The 25,803-nt window shown below is 41.8% G+C and overlaps 1 protein-coding gene across 5 annotated transcripts in view; it reads left to right on the top strand.

Annotated features, from left to right (window-relative positions):
* The window catches only part of SEMA6A (semaphorin 6A), a 283,298-nt gene that overhangs the window by 135,609 nt on the left and 121,886 nt on the right, over positions 1–25,803 (top strand). For all 5 annotated transcript variants that reach the window (XM_040343921.1, XM_040343913.1, XM_040343886.1 and 2 more), the window contains exons 7-9: positions 8,432–8,522; positions 15,648–15,767; positions 17,316–17,404. In XM_040343921.1, the coding sequence (XP_040199855.1) occupies positions 8,432–8,522; positions 15,648–15,767; positions 17,316–17,404 (300 nt within the window). The remainder of the gene's footprint in view (positions 1–8,431; positions 8,523–15,647; positions 15,768–17,315; positions 17,405–25,803) is intronic.

The raw sequence follows: 25,803 nt of genomic DNA, 5'->3' as shown, positions 1-25,803 counted from the left end.
GGATCTTCCATTGATCCTTCCATCAAGGGTCCGGCAAAGCCTCTACTGGTGGCTAAAGCCTCAGAACCTCCTAAAGGGGAAGTCATTCAGTCCCATCATCTGGAAACTGGTAACCACAGATGCCAGCCTGAAGGGCTGGGGAGCAGTCCTGGATGGGCAAGTCCAGCAGGGAGTTTGGACAGAGTCGGAAAGAGGGCTGCCAATCAATGTCCTGGAGATCAGGGCGGCCCGTTTAGCCTTAAAGGCCTGGACGTCCAAACTTCTAGGGTTTCCAGTGAGAGTGCAGTCCGACAATGCCACGGCAGTGGCATATATAAATCACCAAGGGGGCACGAAGAGTCGAGCCGCCCAAAGGGAAGTGAGCTTAATTTTCCTGTGGGCAGAGTCGCATGTGCCATGCATCTCAGCAATCTTTATCCCAGGGGTGGACAATTTACAGGCGGACTTCTTAAGTCGCCAGCAGCTAGTTTCAGGGGAGTGGTCCCTCCATCCCCAAGTCTTTCAGGAGATCTGCCAGAAGTGGGGATCTCCGGATGTGGACATCATGGCATCAAGGTTCAACAGGAAACTGAGCAAGTTCATGTCCCGATCAAGGGACCCTCTGGCCTGTGGAACCGATGCGTCGGTTTGCCCTTGGCATCCGTTCAATCTGCTGTACGCCTTCCCCCCGTTACAGATGCTGCCCCGCCTGCTGCGCAGGATCAGGGTGGAGTACAAACCAGTCATTCTGATAGCCCCCGCATGGCCCCGGAGGTCGTGGTACTCACTGATCGTGAGAATGTCAGTGGGCGAACCATGGACCCTTCCACTTCGGCCAGACCTACTCTCTCAAGGCCCGATACTCCACCCTGCCTTACGGCATCTAAATTTGACGGCCTGGCGGCTGAATCCCTGATCCTCAGGGGTAGGGGCCTATCTAGCCAAGTTATTTCTACTCTGATTAAGGCTAGAAAACCAGTCTCCAGAGTAATTTATTACAGGGTCTGGAGGGCCTACGTAAGCTGGTGTGAGTCCCAGAGATGGCTTCCACGCCAATACACCATTGACAGGGTATTGCGTTTCCTCCAGATAGGAGTAGATAAAGGTTTGGCCTTAAGTACTATTAAAGGACAGATTTCTGCCTTATCTGTATGGTTTCAGAGGCCGTTAGCCACGCACTCTTTGGTTAAAACCTTTTTACAGGGGGTCTTACGCATTAATCCCCCCATCAAGTCTCCGGTTTGTCCGTGGGATTTGAACCTTGTGTTGTCAGCACTGCAAAAACAGCCATTTGAGCCTCTGGCAGAGGTTCCGTTAGTTTTACTGACTCGGAAGTTGGTATTTTTGGTCGCTATGGCTTCCGCTAGAAGAGTTTCAGAGCTGGCAGCCTTGTCTTGTAGAGAACCTTACCTCATTCTACATAAAGATAGGGTGGTTCTCCGTCCACATCCGTCTTTTCTGCCCTAGGTGGTGTCCAGTTTTCACTTGAACCAGGATTTGGTCCTACCATCCTTTTTTTCCAAAACCCTCTTCTAGAAAGGAAGGGTTACTGCACACCTTGGATGTTGTCAGAGCCATGAAGGCCTATCTCAAAGCTACAGAAGAGGTTCGAGAAACAGATACATTGTTCATTCTGCCGGAAGGGCCTAAGAGAGGTCAGGCAGCAGCTAAAGCTACCATCTCTAGATGGATTAAGCAAGTAATCGGTCAGGCCTATGGCTTGAAGGGGTTGCCCCCTCCTTTATCAGTTAAGGCCCATTCTACTAGGGCCATGAGCGCCTCCTGGGCAGCACACCACCAGATCTCTATGGCCCAGGTTTGCAAGGCGGCAACCTGGTCGTCGGTCCACACGTTCACAAAATTTTACCAATTGGACGTGAGACGAAGGGCCGATGCAGCCTTTGGACAGGCAGTGCTGCAGGCTGCGATTTGAGATCCTCTAGACTCGGGGCACCCTTGATTAATTAATGAATTAATTAAATTAATCAGAATAATTATTTTTTGTTGGATTTAATTTGGATTTATTATGATTTAAAGAATACTTTCTGAATTAAATCTCCTGGCTGAGATGTCTCCCTCCCCTCATTGGAAGCATTGCTTTCGGACATCCCACATAGTAATGAATATGCCGCTCTGTGTCCCGTGATGTACGGAAAAGAAAAGGGGATTTTTAATACAGCTTACCTGTAAAATCCTTTTCTTGGAGTACATCACGGGACACAGAGCTCCCACCCCTCTTATGGGGAACATTTTGGGTGGCATACTGCTTGCTACAAAACTGAGGGACTCCTCCTATGGGAGGGGGTTATATAGGGAGGGGACTTCCTGTTTGAGATTGCCAGTGTCCATCACCTGAAGGTACTCCATATAACCCACATAGTAATGAATATGCCGCTCTGTGTCCCGTGATGTACTCCAAGAAAAGGATTTTACAGGTAAGCTGTATTAAAAATCCCCTTTTTACTACACGTTTTCCGCTAAAACGTGTAGCCCTCCACCTTTTTAATGTGGTTCTAAAGGCAGAAGGTTTATTTTATCTAGATGCATTCTATGCATTAAGGTAAAAAAAACCTGTGTGCAGCAGCCTTCCTAATACTTTCCTGAGTCCCATTTCGATCCAGCGATGTTGCATGAGAGCCTTGACTATCCAGGACTCTCCCCCCTCATTGGCTGGGTTTTATTGGCTCCCACTGCTGTCAATCAGTCAGTGAGCCAGTAAGGAGAGAGGGGCGGGACAGAGCCATGGCTCCGTGTCCAAATGGACAAATAGAGCAGCATCTCGGGTGCCCAAATAGCAAGCTGCTTGATGGCGGGGCACACGGCAGTAGGGAGGGGCAAGGAGTGCCCACGAGGAATGCGAGAAAGGGAGGTTCTGGGCTTCTCTGTGCAAAATCAATGCACAGAGCAGGTAAGTATGACACTTTTTTTTGTTTTAAAAAAATACTTTTAATATCACTTTAATCTCCTCCACCTCTCCTCCCTCTAGTGCTTTCTATTGACTAAACAAAAATGTCTGACGCTGTGAAATGCTTGTAATATGCTTCTAAAACACTTGTAATACACTTCTAATAATGCTCAAAAACTCTCAAATAAAAATGCCTGAAAGTCGCTCTGCTCAGGTGTGAATGCAGCCTTAGGCTGGTCATACACGGTTCGAATCTGGGCCGGACCCAGTCAAGATTCGAACCATTAAGGGGCATGCTGAATGTACCAAGTTGATCGATCAACTTGGGTACCAACCAGTCTGTCCGGATTCACTTGTGATTATCGCAAGCGGCTGCTATAATCATTGTCTTCTCCCGACGGGGGTGGCTTCCTGGTTAACGAGCTTAAAGGAGCTCTTTGCAAGTTGGATCCACAGGGCATGAAGAAATAATTTGCATATCTCCACCTACCATTCCTAAATGAGGACCATTTGTGTGTTCAATATTAATGAAATGTGTGGAGGCCTTCTGTTGTAAGAGGATAATTCCACAAAAATGCTTTAATGAAAAGCACTTCATTTTCTGGTTACAATCTATATGCTGTTTACATGCAGCAGGCCCAATAAAAATAGTCTCTTGGCATATTGTTTCTATAACCCAACTAGACAGATAAATTAGCCAAGTGTGCTGTCATGAGGCCTTGCAGATAACTGAGCGGGTTGCACACCTGCGTTGCTATGCTGGAATTTGGTATCTTTCCTCTTATCTTTCTCACTACTGCAGGCCTTGGAAAATAAACTACCTCCCGATCCCAGGGGCCTGTCTATTCCACTGATAATCATCCATAGCTGTGGGGGCAGCAGATGATTGTTTACCTCCCATAGATCTTTCCCTTCTCTCAGTGCACGCTACAGTATTTTGCATTCAATACTGAATATGTGGGCACTTTGTCTGGTAATTTTTTATTATGTCGAAGTGAATAAACAAAATGCAGTATTTTTTTTAATGAATGCCTTCTCGCTGTTTTCTAATGAAACGGGTGGGAGTCTGTTAAATACTTACCAGTCAGTGTGTGCGTTTTGCTGCTATTTTCAGTCATTGGATGTTAAATTATACAAATCTCTACACCATCACATTGGCTTTAGGTGTTGTGTACTTGAATTCTTTAGATAAAAATGGGCACCTGTTTTTATAATCCGAAGGGAAGCCGGTGCTAGTAGAAGGTGCGTCTTTCTTTTTAATCCTTTTGTTTATCAGTGCTGTTAGGCAGTGGTTGTGTGCGAGAAAAGTCTGCTTTTCCTGCACTCCTCCACCATTCTCCGCGTGTAACTGTGAGGAATACGCAGCTGGTTTTCCCATAGCTGTGCCAAGCACTGACTTCCCTTACTCCCCTTGTCATCAATTCATTCTCATGCATTACAATTAATGCTTCTAACAAGTCTCCTTAGCTTTTTTTGCTCTGCTCTTTTTTTGGGAATATTTTTTTTTAACCTTTTACATAATACAAGTGATCCAGCTCTCCCGTTTTCACAGATGTTTTCTTACAATACCGTCCTTCTTTAGTAGATATCATCACCTGCTGTCCATGTCATTTGAACCACAAGTGAGATGTGTAGGGGAAACTCGCACCAGTTAACATGGACACCTGTGTTCCTCCTGTCTGTTCGGCAAGCTTTGCAGATGGTACTCCATCAACCTTTGACACGCTGAACAGATGATGGAGCCTCTTTCCCGGGCAGCAAAGTAAAAAGGCAGATGGGCATTATAGGTGGAATAAGCCAAGCTTATTTCCTTTCTTCTAACTCTTCCAATTCCAGCTTAGTTGTGCTGCCCACTAAAGTAATTGCTTTCTGAGAGGCTGGACAGTGAAAATTCATGACAGGAAACAAATGATGACAGGTCCATAGCTGAGTGATGAAAGCTTTATAACATATGAGTTAAAAAGTTAATTGCTGCCTGGTACGGCAAGCAAGGTTATTTCTCACGAACCTTAAGCAGTTTTTGATTTATGTCAGGTATAACATTGCGAGGAATGTATCTGCAAGATGGATTGCATCCAAATTTGCAAAATAGCCAACAATGATGTATGATTTGCTTCAGTTCCTGGTACTGGATACTCTTCAAATTCAAGCTTTGATTGCAGATCATCAATAGACACTGACGTTTGACTTTATCTTTTATGCTTTACCTGTTGACGTATCGTATTAAGATCTGTTGGATCCATAACGGAGTGTATGCCGGATCTAGAACTGTCCAAAAACAACTTGTAAAAGGCCAGATAGTAACATTTGGACCCATCCACAACTTAAAGCGATATTAAACCCAAAAGCAAACATTTGTTATATTTTATTTTGCAGCTTACCAATTCTTAACCTCCTGGGCGGTGTTCCCGAGTCTGACTCGGGGTGAGATTTTTGGGCTAGGATCGGTAACCCCGAGTCAGACTCGGGCTTGCCTCGCTGGATGTACAGGGAGTTTTACTTACCTTGTCCCTGGATCCAGCGATGCCACGGCGCTGTCTGAGCGAGCGGGACCTCACTCGATTCACACAGCGTCCTCCTGTGCCGCCGATCTCCGTTCCCTGCGACGTTGCGACGCACGGGGACGGAGAACGGAGCCAAATTTAAAAAGGTAAACAAACACATTACATACAGTATACTGTAATCTTATAGATTACAGTACTGTATGTAAAAAAAACACCCCCCCCCCTTGTCCCTAGTGGTCTGCCCAGTGTCCTGCATGTCATTTTATATAATAAAAACCTTTTTTTCTCCCTGCAAACTGTAGATTGTCCATAGCAACCAAAAGTGTCCCTTTATGTCAAAAATAGTTTTAGATCAGCTAGAAAACAGCGATAATAAATTATAATCACTTGCAGAATTGTGCGATAGCGATTTGTGGGGAAATTTGTCATAAAAAAAAAAAAAATAATGACAACGACAATTCTGCAACTGAGCAAATTTCAGTGATTTTGATTTGATTACAATATTGAATAATTTTTATTATAATTATATTATTATTTGTTATAATTATTTATAGTTATTTATTATATTATAATTTATAATTTTGTTTTTAAAAAAATGTCATACCCGGGATGCCTATTAGAAGATTGTTTGGTCAGATTTAAGTGAGTTATTCCTAAAAATCACAGGCCTACAGTAGAAAACACCAAATTTCCTTGCAAATAATGGTACCGCTTTCAGCATGTTTTTTCTGAAAGAATCATACCGCCAGGGAGGTTAAATGTGATGACTGCATTATTTTTCTTTTTTTAGGCTTTCTTTTATTTTCATCTATTGATCTGGCCAGTAAAGCCCAGTGCAAATGGCCGAATATTGGGCCACATAGTTGTTATTGAACTGGCGAACATTCGAAAACATTCAAGTCCAAAAGAAGCTGGCCATTCTGAACGAGCATGCTGGAAAACCAGCAGCCGGCCTTCTCCCATTCAACGGGAATCCCCCTGCCAGAACACAATAGCTCAGGAGGGGTGATCGCTTTACTAACATTGGATTGCTAGTACAGCGGCTCTGATCCCAGCTTTCAGGTTTTTTTGGGGGTTGGAAAAAAAAACTAGTAGTGTGTACTAGGCTTAAAGTGATTGTAAAGTCTATTTTTGTTTTTTGTTCTCTAAAAATAATAAACATATCCTACTTGCCTGCACTGTGTAGTAGTTTTGCACAGTGCAGCCCGGAGCCTCCTCTTCTTGGATCCCTTTTCGGCTCTCCTGGCCCCTTCTTCCTCCCGAGTGCACCTACAGCAAGCAACTTGCTATGGGGCATCCGAGCCAAGTCACAGCTCCCTGTGTCCGTTCAGACACAAAGCCCTGATTCAGCACTCCCCTCCTGATTTGGCTAACTGACTTAGATTGGCAGCAGCGGAGCAAAGTCTGCCACTGCTGTGTCTCAGCCAAACAGAAGGAGAGTCTCGGGTTGGCCTGAGGAACTTGTGGACATCGCTGGAAAAACGTTGCAGTAACTGCAGTGTGAGCTGGAGCTTGGTTTAAATTTCTTAGATGTACTAGCCGATGTAGATACACTAACACTCCCCCCCCCCCCCCAGACTGACAGTGTTGCTGCTCAAAGGTGTCCCCTGCAGAGGTACTCTAATACGGGAGGTATGTTGCGGGCCAGAACATCTAGTGAAAACAGAGAAAAAAGCCTAATAAAGAAAATAAATGCAGCCACCTTATCTAATGATTGGTAAGCTGCAATCTATTACATTTTTGGTTTTGGGTTTATTAACACGTACAAGTTTAATCTTGGGTCCCATTCACACCTTCATGCTTAAGGCAGTATATTGTGTGCACGTTGCAGGTTTTACATGTGCTACAATTGAACTAATATGCATTTTACTGGATCCCACATCGAAGATGCAGTAAGCAGGACTTTTTCTAATGAACCACAGCTATTCTTTTTAAAACCTGTAGATGTAAATGATGCAAAAGATAAACCTATGGCCATGAAAAGAGATGTTTTACTACACTCTCTTGATCTTGTCAAGTAATCAAATACCCTGTGAACAGTCTGTGCCCAGCCTGACATGGCACACAATATGTCCTGCTTCAATCTGGGTTTATTGACGTAGCTAGTTCTTTTAAGATTTCGGAAGTTTTTCTCTTATTTCTTGCTCATACATTCAGTACTGTGTGTGTGTGTGTGTGTGTGTTTTTTAATGTTGTCATTACTGTCATGTAAAAAAAAAAAAGAGAGCATGAGAAAAGTCATTCTTCTATTTTCAGGCATGGGTAACCCCTATGTGACATCTGCTCCAGCCAGTGTTTAGCCAATAGCCACTACCTGGAATTGCTCCAAGGTTGTTCTTGTGAACAAAGGAGACTTTATTTCATAGTTGTATGTTGAGCAAGTGCCAGTCACCACAGACCACATAGGCACATGCAGCTCAGGAGAAATCTCATGAACAGATTAAATAGCAGAAAGTTGAAAGGCTTCTCGGTGGCGGGAGAAACATGTGGAGAGAGTGCTTAATAGGTGGTTTACCATTTAAATGTTTTTACTTTATTTTTTACCTACATAACTTCATATGTTTTAAGTGGAAATGTGCAAATCTTTTAAGCTGCAAAAGACCAAATGAGGAGTGATTTCTGCAACCTCCACTTCAATGTTAACTATTTATAATATCGGTGGGATGGATTGATGGAAAGTAATTGAAAGACTACAATATGTACCATTTCTAAAAGAAAAACACAAAAAAAAGCTCCCTTTTTTTTAAAGCTGGCCATACATATGGAAAGGTAAAGTTTGTGTGATCCCTGGTAAAACTAAGGACCAGCCTTTTGATTGCCTGATTTTTTCAAATGTCTAGTCTTTTCATTACTCTTTATTTATGTATGCCAGTAAGACTGTCAGCATAGCTTTATTTAACTAAAGTGGTATTTCTAATACACATGGACTATCCGATCTGCTCCCCGCCCTTTTTTGTTGTCTTTTTTGCTTTCTTCCATCTTTTTATTCCTGATCCAATTTTATTCTTGTAGTAAAAGTTATAACTGGCTTTTTGTTTAACAGATGGACACACTTGAGTTTTTGGAAGAAGAAATTAGTGGTATGGCAAGATGTCCATATGATGCCAAGCATGCCAACGTAGCTCTGTTTGCAGGTATGCCAATTATCTCTATATCTTAGATATTGTTCAACATTTCGTTTTTCAATAGTTATAGTTTTCACCTTCTGGGTCAATAGTATGGTTGTTTTTGGTTACTTTTATTGATGAAATACAGTAATGTTTTATAGCAAACAACCCAATCAGCGGTGTTTGTATGACTTTTCGACCCATGGCTATGACCAAGGCTACACGTTGAAACGTGTAAGACCCATAGTATTTTGTACCACACCTGGATTAATAAAGGTATTCATTGTGGAAGATCGAGCTTCCGGCTTTTTTTATCTGTTTTCTCATTGACATTCTGATCATAGCAATATTCTGCCAAATATGATCTTGACGGCCTTTGTAAATTCTCTTTCAAGCTTGCTCAAAGTCCAATAACCCATAGCAGCCAGTGAGATTTGAACACTTTCTCTTTAATATGAACTAGCCCTCCTATGCCATTCACAGCTCGAATTTCAGCCAATTCAGCAGGAAATTCAAGCTGTGGGTGGCCCTGTCAGAACCACCCAGCTCAACAAAGGTACATTTAAAAACTAACTGAGATGGGTGAAAAGCTATAAAATCTTGAACAGTTATGCCTCGTTTCCACTGAGCGGTTCGGTACGGTACGCTATTTTGGGTGTTTCCATTATGAAAGTGTGCCATAAAACCAAACCATACCGCACCATTCTGGGTCTTGCTTCAGATGTGGGGCCATAGAAAATGGAATGGTTCGGTTAGGGCGGAGCTACAATACATTCCACTGATTGGTGGACATGCTAGGCATTTTTTCTAAACCCTGTATGGCCCCTGACTTTCCGTCTTGCAGTGGAAAAACGCTCACCAGAATAGACCGGACCATTCTAACCGTTGCAAAATGTACCGACCCGAACAGTTCCGCTCAGTGGAAACGAGGCATATCTGTGTAGTATAAGATGCAGTCACTGGGTACAGTAGGCAGCAATGTAGATTTCCCCATTCACACTGTTATGAGTGGACTGGGCAATCAATTTATTTTTTCTCCTTCGAAATCTCACGTGTATGGCTAGCATTCCCCTCCAGGATACATTGGGGGTTATTTACTAAAGGCACATCCACTTTGCACTGCAAGTGCACTGTAAGTGCACTTGGTAATGCAGTCGCTGTAGATCCAAGGGGGACATGCAAGGAAAATAAAAAAACAGCATTTTAGCTTCCACATGATTGGATGATAAAATCAGCAGAGCTTCGCCTCATTTCAGATCTTCCCCTCATATCTACAGTGACTGCACTTCCAAGTGCACTTGTAGTGCAAAGTGGATTTGCCTTTAGTAAATAACCCCCATTATGTAGTCTATAGAAGTTGATTAGCGTTTTGTATACCCCCAACAAGGGCATAGAAATTTTGTCATTAAGACATGCCAGCTCGGTTGGCTTTGTCTCAGCAGAGTATATCTCAGCAGGAATAGAGTATAAAGAGACTGAATGGAATGCTGATATAAACATTAGCGACTGTTTACTTACATATCACCTCCCGTAACTCATTATTGCTTTGCAGCATATGTTGTTTCTATCATGTAGTGTATTAAAAGAGGGGGGAAAAGAAGTAAAATAATCAACAGCTTTATTTTAATGAGTGCTAAACTTAATTCTGAAGTTTAATGTCGTGTGCACCATGTTGAAATCGTGGCCTGTATTGGGTAAGGAACTGTCTGCCATTTGGGTACAATTTCGATTAGGCTTTTATGTGCTCTTTTAAGAAAGTATACTGCTTTCATTGTTAAAGTGAAATGTCAGATGTAATTGGAAATATTGCTTTAAACGTTTAGAAAGGTCAGTGAATACATTTCACATTTGCATCTCAAGGTCATTTGTTACCTTTTTAATGTTTTTTTTTGTTTTTTGTTTTTTTCTTGGTTTATATGTTTTGTTTTTATATTGTTTGGGAGGAGGGGGATTTGTAAATACGACTAAACATGTGATATTATGCCATCAACACTGAAAGAGCACAATTTATCACCCTCTTAGCTAAACGATGTCTGTATAAATATTTCATTAGATATCAATTTTTTTTAGACCACTGCACATAAATCGGAGCTATCTGATGCATTACTTCATACATCTCAGTGATGATACTGTAGGTAGGAATGCCACTCTCTACTATGCGGTTGATCTACTAGTTGCAGTTGCACTATTTTTTCCCGGAGCTTAGTTAATGTGGTGCAGCTCTATCATCCAATCCTGTGCAAGCAAAAATGCTTTTTTTTTTTCTTGAACCTGATTGGGACTTCTTTACAAAGTGAAGCTTCACCAAATTCACTGAGCTCTGGGGAAAATGAGTGTGAGTGGCACAGTCCATTTGCCTTTAGTAAATCAACCCCAATGCATACACATAAGTAAAAAAAATGTATATCATTTGTCAGTTTTGCTCCCACAATGGGAGCACCTTCCAGAGAATACCCTTCAATTTCTGCACATTTTGATATTGGGACAGAGTGGCCCATTCACACTGCTTAACTATGTGGCACATTGCATGTTTTTGTGCATTGAGGTGCATTTCAAAATAGGTTTCAAACCACCAAAATTCACAAAAAACAACTGCCATAGCACACATCATGCAACAAACATGTGTAATTGGTGTGCCATTATGGTGTGATATGCTGTGTAACATACGCATTATGCCCCCGTTGCCAAACTGCATCTGTGGTAATGGGCCTAAAATATTAAGAATGATTATCACAGAGGGCAATAAAAACCCGACAGAGCGCCTAAACCTTCCCAAATCCATCCAACATGAAAAAAAAAAAAAAATTATATATACCTCCAAAAAAATGGATCAATGGTAAACAATTTCTGTATGGATTGCCCAAGCTGAATTGGGTCATAATCCAACAATAGGACTACCTACTGTAAATTTACAGGCAATGATCAAGCATCAACCTTGTGTGGATCTTGCCTACCAACAAACCAGAAAAGGCCATGCTTTTCAATTGGTACTCTAATCAGAAAGGACTCTGCCGAGGAAAACATATTGTGCTTCTGTAAACATATAGTATCTGGGACAGATATGGTTAGTTGAATCTTATCTTTAATTTATTGCAATAATACAAATATGATCAGTTTCCTTGCAGAAGCTTTGCTTTTTCATCTGTTTTTTTATAACACATTTTTGGTCTTAGTGACACAAAATATTCGTTCCTTTGCAGACTAATCCCAAAGCACACACAGTGAATAGGGAATTTATTTGATAGGTCCTTGATAGATGTGCATGAACAAAATCGTATTGTTTTCGAAATGGAAGGATCTCATCACTGCACTAGACCCCAGGGTAGCCTATTAGATTATATATTATATGGCGTAGATGTTTTACTACTAACCCCAAGTGGCCTTGTAGAAACTTCATTTTTTATGGTGCTTTAGCTCCCATTTTATGCCTTTTTCCTATTAGCGTGTGTATTGTATAATACGTGACCACCACTGAAATGTGCCCCAAAGGTATCAATCAACTCCATGTTAGACTCTCCTCTCTGACTTGAGAGGAAGGTATTTGAGTGCTTGATAGAGCCAAGTCCCGAGCTGTTTTTCATTACTTTACCTCAGCTTGAACAAAATAAAGAAAATGATGGGAAAAAAAGTAATCCAGAGGGGATAATGAGAGTGGAAAGAAGATAATTTCCCATGACTCGCACTAGCCTACAGCCTCATCCAAATGACCACGTCAAACCAAGTGTGTTTAGGAAAGTAACTGATGTCATGTACGATAGTTGGATAACCGGGACCTGCCATTGCATACATGTCGGTATTTGATTTTGCTTTCAGCCTGTAAGGGAACGTGGCATGTTTATTTTGGTACCATTGTGTGTGTCAAAACATTGTTAAAAAGTACATTAAAATTTATAGTGTGCTTTTTGAATAAATTTGCTAAATCTCCCTTAAAGGAGAAGTTCACCTTTCGCATCTCCGATCTGACCGTTAGTGGAGAACCCCCCCCCACTAGTGGTCATTTTAAAAACAAAGACGACCAAGTGGGGCTCTGTGTCACTCATTCAGTGTCACACAACGTTAATTGAAAACTGCAAGGATCAGCAGCCTTTTGCGGCTGTCGGCTTGTAGTCAATGAGCTACCATAGCGATATGGAGCGCTGTGGTAGTTCATTCTTCCTGTTAAATTGTATCTATGGGCACACAAATACACTGGCAGATCTGCTGAAAACCTACATGGCACCAGCAATCTGCTGATCACTGATGCAATGCTTTACAGGCTCAAAAAACATTGCTATTTTTCTTTCTTTTTTTACCTTCAAGAAAAGTGCATTTATCATTTATTTTCTAAAAAGTAAACTTATCCTTAATTCTTGCAAAAATTCAAATCGTTGGAGATTTTGACTTTTTTTTACCTGTGTAACTAAAAAAATGTTTGAGGTATGATATCCTGCTCAGCGACGGCTGTTTCCATCGCTGCTTCTCCTCCTCGAAATCACAGTGGCTTTCACAGTGCGTCTCCTCCTAGGAGTTCAATCGGATCGCCTGTTCTTTCAGCCAATTGGGTGACAGGTCTTAGGACTGATCCTGCTACGTACTACTGCAACATCTATAGCAGGGGTAGGCAACCTGGAGCTGTTGTAGAACTACATTTCCCATGAGTCATTGCAAGGCTGACAGTTGCAATTATTCCCAGAGGCATGCTGGGACTTTTAGTTCTGCAACAGCTAGAGGGCCCCAGGTTGCCTACCCCTGATCTATAGGGCACAGTAGACCTTAGTAGAGGCTTTTGGGGTTAACTCTGTTAAGCTGGTCATAGATTTGTATTTTAATTTTTATTCTTTTGTGATCAGATGGCTGATAAAAAAAAAGACAGATTCCCTCTATACATTGCTGAAGGTGGGTCGGGGAACATGTGCTTGTGTATCTTGCTCTTCAGCTGCCAGAATACACTGATCAACGCTGCAGCCAATTGGCTGCATGCGCTGATTAAACACACATTTTCCAACAGTCCTGTTTTGAGAGGCGTCGATCACTAGATTAACTCCTCCCGAACAGGAATGGCAATAGGTGAATTGAAAGCCAGCTTTAGTGAGTTTGGATGGTTTTCTTATAGAACAAACGGCACTAATGGGGTTTTATTTGCTTAAGGCAAATAGACGGTTCACTAGTTGTTTTACCCAGAGCCCATTGAATGAGGTGAAGCTCTGCTGACTTCTATTATGCAATCATGTATTTGCTTTTAGTAAATGAGCCCCATGGTGTCTGCAGTGTTTATATTCTTTGTATTTATCGTTTTGGCTGTTTAGTTTTCACCATCCAATGTGCTTCAGACGTCCAGTCCATTACGTTTAAAATGTAATTGCACTAAAAAACTAAAATGTTGCTATTCCAGAGATGGTTATTTAGCATATCTTCCTATAAGCTGTACTATTGTTTACAAATCTAAGATTTACTGATTTGCAGTTTATTTAAATGTTTTATTCCCTTTAACCTCCCGACATTGTTTAAATAATTTTCAGCAATCTGGTATAATATGAAGAGGATAAGTAGAGGATAACTGAAATTAAGCATCATTTGTGCCTGAGGATCTAAATTAGCATAGGATTTCTGGAATAATACCTATGTCGGCCTGTTTTCCGATGCTCGCCAGGTTGAACAGCGATTCACTTCATCTGAAGTTCTCCTGGAAACAATCAGCCATAAGACTCAAATCCATCGGAAACCTGGCCTCATTAGTTTTTCAGGGAGCTACATATTTTTCCCTATTACATCAACCTCATAATCTTCTACAAATAAGCAAATGTAATGGAGATCTTCAGATGCAGCCGTGTGCTGTGGAACTGAAATTGCACCCTGGCTAATAAGGGGATTTAGACCATTAGTCTGGTAAAAATGACATGTGAGCATGCCATTGTAGTGTTTTCCACCACGCACCATAGACTTGTCCAGACCCTGCTGTGGTGTAAGAAATATGATCTCATCATTTGCCTTAACCACAGTTCCTAGTTCTATAGGAGACATGTCGATGTAGAAATGTTTTTCCTATATAAAATATAAACCTTGATGTTTGTTGTTCTCTATAATCTACAGTCATAATACTGACACTCTAGATGTAATAACCTATAGTATTATTTATAAAAGACTTATAATAATAGCCCCTGATATTCATATTCCAGCTGTAAAATCATACAAGTGTCACAGGGGAAACGGGATCAGCAGGGTAACCCAGACTTCCCTTTGCCAATAACAGACTTTAGTGCTTCCAGGGGAATTCCAAGATGCTTCCTGGCCAGATGAGACATCTAAACCTGCAGCTTGTTCTGGGTGTGCCCTAGGTATTTGTGATATCATTAGATTTAATTTTGTGTTTACAGATTATTCTTAATGTAACCTTAACTTGGAGGGGGGGGAGTAGAGTCTGTCGTCAGTAAAATCCAGATGTCAGAACAATTTATTGATCTAGTGATATAGACAGCAGTTTCTGTTGAAGGTTTTCTCCTGCCCCTTCTAGTTTATGGGCCTTACTATTGGCCTTACTTTTGACCAGGTAGGCTGACCATCACATTTAAAGGGTAATGGAAGGACAGGGGACTGGTCCACATTTTACAGGAAAAGTTGAGATCTGCATAAAGCTTCAGTTGCCTACATGTCTGGATATAATAATTTTTTCAAGCATGTGCCGAGTTGGCTTTGCCTCATCCTACCGGTAGGATAGCAGAGAAAGGGATGGCCTAATTTTGTTCATAGTATAAATTCAAATAGTATGATTGTAGATTTTACCTAGAATACAGCTCTGATCGCCTTATACCAGGGATATGCAATTAGCAGACCTCCAGCTGTTGCAAAACTACAAGTCCCATCATGCCTTTGCCTCTGGGTGTTGTGTTTGTGGCTGTCAGTCTTGCTATACCTAATGGGACTAGTAGTTCTGCAACAGCTGGAGGTCTGCTCATTGCATATCCATGCCTTATACAAAATGCAATGCTTATACCGTATATGTATACTATACCCTTTTTGTATACCTTACTTTACTTTAAAGTGACCTACAGACTGATCCAAAAGATGCCTTGCTTTCAAGATCCTGTTAGAAGTCTATGTAGAGTTGCACAAACTTTTAATGTAATAACATAAAAAATAAAAGCCTAATCCCCTAAATTTTTTATTTTTTTTCAGATGGGAAGCTCTATTCTGCAACTGTCACCGACTTCCTTGCAATTGATGCAGTCATTTATCGAAGTCTAGGAGACAGCCCAACTTTACGAACAGTGAAATATGACTCCAAATGGTTGAAAGGTAAACAATTCTCATTAACCTAATATGTTAATAATCTGGCTGCCCAATGCATACATCAGGCAGTATGAGGTTAATGAAGGCCTGCAAACTACAAATTTTATGTTATAGGAAATGCAGTACGTATTTTTTCTAAATAACCAACCTATGAAAAGGTTAGCTCTTGACCCATGGTGTTCTCTCATAGCATCCTGGATTGTTGGGTGCCAGTTGAATTTGGACTGGATTGTTATCCAGGATGCTGTGAGAGAACACCTTGGGTTAAGAGCTAACTTTTTTCATAGGTTAGTTATTTGAAAAAAATGCTGAATTTCCTAGAAAATGTAATTGGTAAAGTAGTCAAGAAAATGTTGTCAACAGGAAAGCAATTGGCACCCAAGATGCTGTCTCTTGATGATGTAGACCAGGGGTGTCAAACTCAATTTCATTGTGGGCCGCATCAGCATTATGATTGTCTTCAAAAGGGCCGGTTGTATCTGTAAGGTTAGATGTCCAGCGCATCCCCTCCCCTTACATTCGATGTCAAGAGCCACCCCACCATCAGAAGTTGAGTCCCCTTCTCTCCCTTACATCACAGTGCACCCCCTTTACTTATGCTTCTGCTGGGAAGAAGCTGGATGCATTGCTTGAAAGCAGAAAGTAGGGGTCTGGGGGAGGACCAGAGGGGGGCTGGATCTCTCCTGCAGCTGCAGGAGAGGTGCGAGGGCCACATGAAATGGCCTAGAGCAGTGGTCATCAACCCTGTCCTCAGGGCCCACTAACAGGCCAGGTTTGCAAGATAACTGAAATACATCACAGATGATATAATTTTCTGCTCAGTGATTGCAGTATTCTAGTCTGCATCTCCCCAAGGTAATACATAAAACCTGGACTGTTAGTGGGCCCTGAGGACAGGGTTGGTGACCACTGGCCTAGAGGGCCTTGTGTTTGACACCTGTGATGTAGACATTTTCTGTTTGAAGCTGATACTGGAGACATCGTAGAACCAGCTTTGGTATTCTAGAATAACTGTTTTTCAAGAAATCTTTGTATATCTTGATTATAAGGTATTAGTTGCACAATTGATACACTTATGGGTTGGGTCATTCACACCTCTTCCTGTTTCCATGCAATTATGCAATTTAAAAAATAGTCATTCATCTGACCTCTTGCAGCACGTTGTAAAAATAATGCAAAATGTAGCATTTTATATCAATTTTGAGCTGTCATAAAAAACGGTTAAATCATTTGCAAATGTATGGTAATGCAAATCCACCTGTTTTAACATGCATTTTCAAAGCTTTCAAATGGAGAAGTGAGAATAGGAGGTTACCTAAAACAGTAAATATTAAATATGTGAAAAAAGAAACGTCTAAAATGCATTGCTATGCAGCGGAAGGCATGCCAATGCAGATACATGTATGAATGCATGTAGTGTAAAGAAGCCCCAAGTGGGCAGATAGGCTAGAAGTCAAGCATCCTGTCCAGTAATAGCAGTAATAAGAAATATCACTGAAAAAGAAAACATGACAAGTTCAGCTAGTTATGTGTCTGTGTCTTTTCTATCTGCAGAGCCGTACTTTGTACATGCCGTGGATTATGGGGATCTTATCTACTTTTTCTATCGGGAAATTGCGGTGGAATACAACAGCATGGGGAAGGTAAGGCAAGAAATGGAAGTAAATTACCTGCACTACTGCTCTTAAGTCAACCTAGCAATAAGAGACCTTGCAATGAGAGTCATTAATCACTTTGACAAGGCTAGCTTTGGGGGCGATTGCATTGCAGATCCTGAAACTTTGCAATGTCTCTCAATTGCAGTGCTCTTAAATTGTAGATTACTGTATTGGATCACTTCAGTGACAGACTACATGTTGAAGCCGTCCATGTTATCTTGGTTAGCGTATCATTATCTGCACCCGACAATATTTCATCGTCTGGTTAAAGAACTGTGTCTAGGAATACATTTTTTTTTGTATTGTATTACTTTTTAGCTAAATCAAATTATCACACAGAATTTTTCCAACCCATTTTATAAAAACTTGTAAAGATATGAATAGTCTACTTTATATAAGCCAATCTTTATCAAGCGGAATTAACAGCATTATACCAGGAACAAAGAAGTGTAAAGCCTCGTACACACGGCCGAGGAACTCGACGTGCCAAACACATCGAGTTCCTCGGCCAGTTCAGCACTGAAGCCGCCGAGGAGCTCGGCGGGACGAGAGCTCCCATAGAACAACGAGGAAATAGAGAACATGTTCTCTATTTCCTCGTCGAGCTCCTCGTCGGCTTCCTCGGCTGAAAGTGTACACACGACCAGTTTCCTCGGCAGAATTCAGCCAGAAACTCGGTCGGAAGCTGAATTCTGCCGAGGAAACTGGTCGTGTGTACGGGGCCTAAGAGTAAGGAATATGCTAAACAATGGATTTCCTGTTCAGTAATCCTGTTAAGAAATGGTGTTTTAACTCCTATCTAGACTTTACCATACTAAAATAAGCAAGAGTAGTTGTAGCTCAGTTTGAGCTTTAACTGCTAAACTCCAGGCAGAAATTAAGTCCTTTTTTTCTGCTGCTAGAGATCATCAGTTCAGTGGCCAGAATGATTCAGCCATCACCCTCTAAGCCCAGGTCTTCTTGGTCTTGCCCAAGTCTGACTGGATAGTGAAATTAGAAACCGCAAAGTGCCCAATTCCCACAGAAATCAGCCACAATCAACAATGTTTACTCTAAAACCCATCTCCATCGAGGCCACAAAAATATCATCAGCACCCTGCGAAATAGCACAGCGCCTAATGATATTATCCCTACCAAACTTCTGAAGGAATGTGCCGATATTCTGGCACCACCTATCATGCAGCTGATAAACCAGTCATTCAAGGAAGGCATAGTGCCCACCCTGTTGAAACAAGGCATAATTAAACCCATCTTAAAGAAACCCACCCTTGACCCCAAGGACACTGAACACCGTCGTCCCATTACATGCCTGAACGTCCTCTCCAAGGTAATGGAGAAAGTAGTGGTGCAACAGCATTTAGACACCCATAATTTGCTTGATCTTTTTCAATCGGGTTTCCGTCCAGGGCACGGGATGGAAACAGCATTGCTCAAAATATGGGATGATGCTCTCGAGGCCGCAGACGAAGGAGAATCTTGTCTTCTAGTACTGTTGGACCTTAGCGCAGCTTTTGACATGGTAGACCACAAACTATTACTGACTCGGCTATCGGAAGTAGCCAGAGTTGCAGAATGTGACTTATCCTGGTTCTCCTCCTTTTTGGAAAACTGATTACAAGTAGTGAAACTGGGACCATTCACCTCTGAAAAACGCACAGTGTCATGCGGAGTCCCTCAAGGATCCCCTCTGTCGCCGGTGCTGTTCAATATCTATCTCGGCCCTCTTTTTGAAATCATCAGCATCCAAAAGCTGCTCTACCACCCTTATGCGGATGACACACAATTGTACTTTCGCATCTGCAATAAAAAGGATCATCATCTCGGTCTAGAGAATTGCCTCTCTTTGATAGAGAACTGGATGACAAAGAGTTATCTTAAACTGAACGGTTCGAAAACAGAACTTCTCCTGTTTCACGCCAATCGAAAGAATCAACTGGCAACAACCTGAACACCTCCGCCCATTCTGGGCAAAATCATCACCACTAGCACCAAAGTCAAAAGTCTCGGAGTCCTCTTCAACACCCACATGACAATGGATGCACAAATAGGGTCAGTAGTCAGCGGATCGCACCATCTGCTGCGCCTACTACGCAGACTTATTCCATTTATTCCTAAAGAAGACATAGCAGTCAAGGTGGGAATAATTGTTAACTCCACACTTGACTATGCAAATGCCCTTTACCTCGGACTCCCAAAGTACCAAATCACTTGCCTACAGGTCGTTCAGAATACGACCGCGCGACTTGTGATTGGGAAAAAAACATGGGAATCAATCTCACCCTCACCGAGAAGCCTTCACTGGCTGCCAGTGAAAGACAGAATCACTTTCAAAGCGCTTTGTCTGACGCATAAATGTATTTTGGGAAATGCCCCCAAATATCTATGCGAAAAACTAAAGGCTTACAACCCCAATCGCGTTCTGCGATCCTCCAACCATAATCTACTCCAAATCCCCAAAACCAGATACAAGTCCAAAGGAGAAAGAAGATTTGCTGTCCAAGGCCCTCGACTTTTGAACACTTTACCAACCTCCATTCGGTTGGAGGAGAACCACTTGGCCTTTAGGAGAAAGATCAAAACCCATCTCTTTGAGGTCAAAGGAGAAATGGTCAAACAAGCGCCCAGAGGCGATTCAGTTCACATGCGCAGCGCTATATAAGTTTTTCACTCACTCAAAGTGATGAGCTCATCTCTCTGTCACTCTGTTCTCTCCTCCTGTCAGCGTGCATCTTGTCAGCACATAAACTAATTGGATACTTTTTATTGCTTCTTCTAACACGCAAGCTCTGCTGTACAGAGACTGCAAGAAAATTATGCCAGGTCAAATTCAGAAATTTATATTGTGTATTTTATATTTACTTAAGAGTTCTGTTTTAAAGTAAAATTCCAAATTTAATCTAACTTTTACATTCGTTGGACCATGTTGCCCAAACAAACTATTTCCATTAAAGAATGATGGGGCCGACGTGTGTGCAGTAATGAACTGCAGTAGCTTTAGCTATGCATTGTAAGAGGCACTGTGTCCCAGCAGCAAGTCAGGCCACTTCCCATCTGCTGCTGGGAGTAGAGAGTTGGGCCGAGTGCTTCTTTGCCATTCAAGAGAAACCTTTTATTTTTATCAATGAATCCAAGGCTTCCTCTGATTAGCCAAGGTGGAGAGGCAGGTGGATGATGTCACGATTTACACCATTGCCAATCAGAGGAAGCCTTGTAATCAAGGTGGAGAGGCGGGTGGATGATGTCGCAATTTCCACCTTTGCCAATTAAAGGAAGCCTTGTATTCAAGGTGAAGAGGCGGGTGGATGATGTCATGATTTCCACCTTCGCCAATTAGAGGAAGCCTTGTATTCGAGGTGGAGAGAAGCGTGGGTGATGTCATGATTTCCACCTTCGCCAATTAGAGGAAGCCTTGTATTCGAGGTGGAGCGAAGCGTGGGTGATGTCATGATTTCCACCTTCGCCAATTAGAGGAAGCCTTGTATTCATTGATAAAAAAATACAAAATTATCCTGAATGATGCAAAAGCATTCAGCCCAACTCTATTTAATTCCAGAAGCAGATGGAAAGTCGCCTGTCCTGGTTCCCGGAACACAACTCTGTATACTGTATGTAGGTGACTACAGTAGGTAACGGCACACAGCTCAAATTGTGTAATTGAAATAGTTCATTTGGCCAGCTTGGCCCAAACAAACGATTTAAAGATGCAATACACCTAGAATTTTACTTTAAACTACAAGGGCTTGCATAAACTCTTCATCAGACATACAGTAGTTCAGGCCAATAAGTGATTTCTAAGCAGTGCTTATAGTCATTAATCACTGCAGTGAAATGCTTAAAATCGAACAAGCATTGTGATTGGTTTGCACTGTATGGCCATACTTTTCATACATGAGCCCCTTTCTGTTCAAAGGAGTGTCCTGTCAAGACAAGGTTTCTTTTGTTACAGTTCTAGCTGAGATATATATGTAAATGTCATGCAAAATGCAAACTGGCAAAACTGCATTATTCATTTTAGATGGGTGAATGAATACATATATTTAACATTTTGGAGCTATTGTAAGTCGATACACTGCACTGTAAAATATTCAGACATCTACAGAACATTTTTGCGCTGGTGTTGGTGGTCGCCGTTTGTGCTGCTTTCTACAGAGCTGTACATGGAATGCTGCCAGTTGTTGTGTATAGTGCCAGCTGACCATAAACAGATTTGCCCTTATTCCGCATGTGCAACAGACAGCAAATGGATAATGAGAATTATATTCAGCTGTGAATGCTGTGAGAGTCTGTTAATTCAAACACAGATCCTATTAAGCCAGCTTTTGTATTTGTGAGGACATAAATGTAGCTGCTGGCTACATAAAGATCTTTACATTTTCAAACCCTCTTTTTTAAAAACATTTGGAATCTGCTCACTATCGAACACCAATCACATTTAAAACTTTGGCTATTGTAAAGTTCTTTAATCTTCTATAATATCAATGTAGCACCCTCCTGGGTAGGTGGTAGGTACATTTTAGTCTGAGCCTCACTGTAATTAATTGAAATGACTCAATTGCTTTGGTCTGTTCTGACTCACTGGCTGCAGAGTTTGACTGCTCTCCCCTGTATTCTGGAGGCTTTCAGAGCATAGAGAGGGGAGAGTCCTAAGCAGCTGGAATATTGATTGTTGCTCAGTCAATCCCTGGCGAGGTGTGCCCAGCAGGGGGCTGAGGAGCTAATAAATAGTGTGAGAGGGAGATGGTGGGAGTTCAGTTGGGTCTGGAAATTCCACCAGCCCGAGGGGCTGCTGTCCCAAAAGGGCCTCATTTTAGGTGGGCTGCTGATGTCCACTGGGGTCCTGGTTGTGGCAGAGCTGAGGGACCTGCACCTGCAACTGTATTGACCACCCAGGGACTTCGCTAGAAGGTATCTACTCCAGCTACTCCATGGACTTGTGACTGTCTGCAGATCCTATCAATGAAAGATCAATGCTGATTGGTTGCTTGTCAAATCGAAATACGTCTTAAATCTGAGCTCTGCAGAGATATCAAGTACACAAATAAAGACAGCTCTGTGTCCATTAAAGCATCCTTAAAAAAAAAAAAAAAAAAACATTTAAGTATAGTGTGTGTGTGTATATCTCACACACACACACACACACACAAACACACACACAGGAGCCACATGCGAGGAAGCAAGCAGCTGTGGAAAAGAGCCGCATTAGCTGATTCTTCCTGTATTGCGCCTGCTCTTGTCACAGGTGGAGTGATATCAAATGCACTCTGCCTTGGACAGCAACAGCCGGTGATGCCTGAATAGAGACTGTTAATAAAGGTAATAGTTTATTACTAAAATCACAGTGTATATATGGGCATATCTGTTCTGCAGTGGTTATGCAGTGCTTTCAAAACTGATCCGCAGCTGCAGCTCATGCGTTACCTGCATTGAGCCATAGACTTCTGTTACATGCGGGTTTGGTGTGCTTTCAGAAAGGGCACCACACCAGCAGGATATAATGGAAGTCTATAAAAAAAAGTGCAGCTAACCCACAGTAAAGCCACTGATGCACTGCATTGCATTCACAATGCGGATAAACTGCAGCACATCAGTTTGAAAGAAGCCTTCGACCCTTTCACGCGATCGGTCTAACCCAGTGTTTCTCAATTCCAGTCCTCAGGCCCCCCCAACAGGTCAGGTTTTCAGGATTTCCCTCAGATGAAAAGGCTGTGGTGATTACTAAGGCAGTGAAACTGATCAAATCACCTGTGCAAAATAATGGAAATCCTGAAAACCTGACCTGTTGGGGGGGCCTGAGGACTGGAATTGAGAAACACTGGTCTAACCCAATTGGACCTTCCATTCACCTGTAGACAGAATTGTGTCCATTTTACACCCACCTACCTCCAATCGGATAGTGGGTTGTGTCCGGGGTCCACTCTCCATATGCAGAGTGGACACGGGCCTGTCATCCACCTCATTGTGGCCCACGACTGGTTTACCAAGCAGTGCTAGGAGCATGCTGATAGAATAAATAAATAAGTAACAGATGAGTTCTGCTCTGCTGCTCCTCTTTTCAATATCCAGTCAGGTTGGGGAGGAGACTTTTAGGCCCCATGTACACGGGACGCTGGTGCAAACTCTGCTGAACAATTTTTTTTTTTAAAGCTAAAACTGGCGTTTCGAAAAGCCCGTTTTGCTGCTTTTGCATGCCACGTTTAGCTGCGTTTTACCGCGTTTGCGTCTATAAGCGTTTAGTTAAGAAACATCATAAGACCCTTCCTAAGCTCAAAAAAACTATTTAACCATTTCAGCCATTTTGTGAGACCAGAGTGAGTAGCAGCAGCTGAGAGAGCAGCAGTGTACTTGTATTTAGCATGTCACTTGCCACAAGTTGTGGATTGTCCACTTGCCATGTCACTTGCCTTAAGTTGTGGATTGTCCACTTGCCATGTCACTTGCCACAAGTTGTGGATTGTCCACTTGCCATGTCACTTGCCACAAGTTGTGGATTGTCCACTTGCCATGTCACTTGCCACAAGTTGTGGATTGTCCACTTGCCACAAGTTGTGGATTGTCCACAATTCAATGCAAGCAATTACATTTTTTTTATATTTTTTTATGTTTTTCCATAATTTTTCATAATTTTTTGAGATTTCTAATGTAAAAAAAATAGGTCACCTTTAAAAACACTTATAAACGAAAACGCGGGTACCGCGTTTAGCCGCATTTTGCGTCTGAAAGGTGGAAATCTTAGGCGTCTGAACTAATTTTTTTTGCTTTCAGAAAAACAAGGTTAAACGCAACTGCATATAAACGGCAATAAAGGAGACAGTGTAAATGGTCACATAGGATAACATTGAATGAGTTCAGGGGCAGTTGAAAAAAGTGTCCAACTGCCTCTAAACGCGAGTTTAACAGCGTCCCGTGTACATGGGGCCTTACTGAACTGCAGTAGAGAAACGGTCAGGGCTTTGTAATGTGGCAGAGCTGTGTAGTGTTAATTGCAGGACTGCACGGATAGACATACAGATTTTTTTTTAAAAGGTGCCCTTGCCCCTTCCCTTTCATGGATTTTTTTTTTTTTTCTGGGATTTAGCGGTCTGCTTGAATTTAGCTTTAGGAAGTGAAACAATCAAGGAGGCTACTGCTGATGATCAGTCTGAAAATGCTTAAAGCCTGGCTTTAAATCTATCTCTGGCCACGAGACAACATTCAGAGTGAAGTTCTGTGTTCTTTTTTCAGGTCAGTGTTTATAAAAGCAGTTAGCATAACGGCTAGACAGCTAGTAACTTCAGAAGAAAGTCATCAGTGGCAGCCTTTGCACTTTTGGTCACCTGAAAATCATCAGTAGCCACCTTCTACTTCTCTTAGAGCATGTCTTTTTATTTATTTATATATATATATATATATATATAATTTAAAATCATGCTGTAATTATGCATTGCAAAAATAATTATCTTATATGTTGGATCTACTATTAAAATCATATAATAGAAATAATAAAATAAGTTTGACATGGGTGAGACAGTTGCAGCAAAGGGGACTTAAGAAATAAAAGGAAATGCTATTTAAGAACTGTCTGGGATCAGAATAAGTAGCAGAGGAACATTAAATAAGGCTTTGGTGAAATCTGAGCTCCTCACCACCGTCTCTTCTCCAGACCATAGTCACTCATACAGAGAGATTTCTTTGTGGTGATGTAGTGGCAAGTAGAGATTCATTTCGGGCTGGTATAAAAGCAGTATGATGTCAGGAGTAATACATTTCTTCTAGAGTGCATTGGATCAAGCGTGCGTCCAAAGCTTAAAACCCTATGGTGCATTTGTACAAATGAGATTATTGATGTGCAGTCTAGCCTTTTTTAGTGTTAAATATGTGGACTGTATTTAAAAAGGCAGAGAGCAGTGTGCTGGGCATGCTAGCCATTTTTCATTGTTCTGCCTGCCATGATGGGTGAAGGCCGGAGTCCGAGTCCTAAATAGACCCTTGTGGCTTTCTTCACTTTTCTAGCAGCTTTAGAAGCACTCCGATGCTGCAAAATATTTTGTTTTACATCATATATTGTTTTTGTATATCAGTTTATGTTCATTACAGCGCATTAATGTCCTTTAATGCATTCATCTCTTAATAAGCATCCTAGAAAATGGACTGCCTTAAAATGTACATACTTGTTTTCATGCACAATGCGCAGGAATGTCTTTGCTTGTTAAAGCATGACCCATGTGACTTAATCGTTTCTTCACATTCTGTGTATTTAGGTACACAGCGCATTACAGCCCAACTCCGCACTTTGTGCATGCCCCCTCCAGTGAAACCCCACCCATTGAGGTCAGGCCCCACTATGCTGTATTTTTATTTTTTTACAACTCTGAAACTTTTAAGGCTGGTAATTTCATGCACTGGGT

Source organism: Rana temporaria, chromosome 1, assembly GCF_905171775.1.
Source record: "Rana temporaria chromosome 1, aRanTem1.1, whole genome shotgun sequence".
Lineage (NCBI taxonomy): Eukaryota > Metazoa > Chordata > Amphibia > Anura > Ranidae > Rana > Rana temporaria.
Note: the sequence above shows the minus strand (reverse complement) of the source record. Positions and strands in the feature narration are given on the sequence as shown.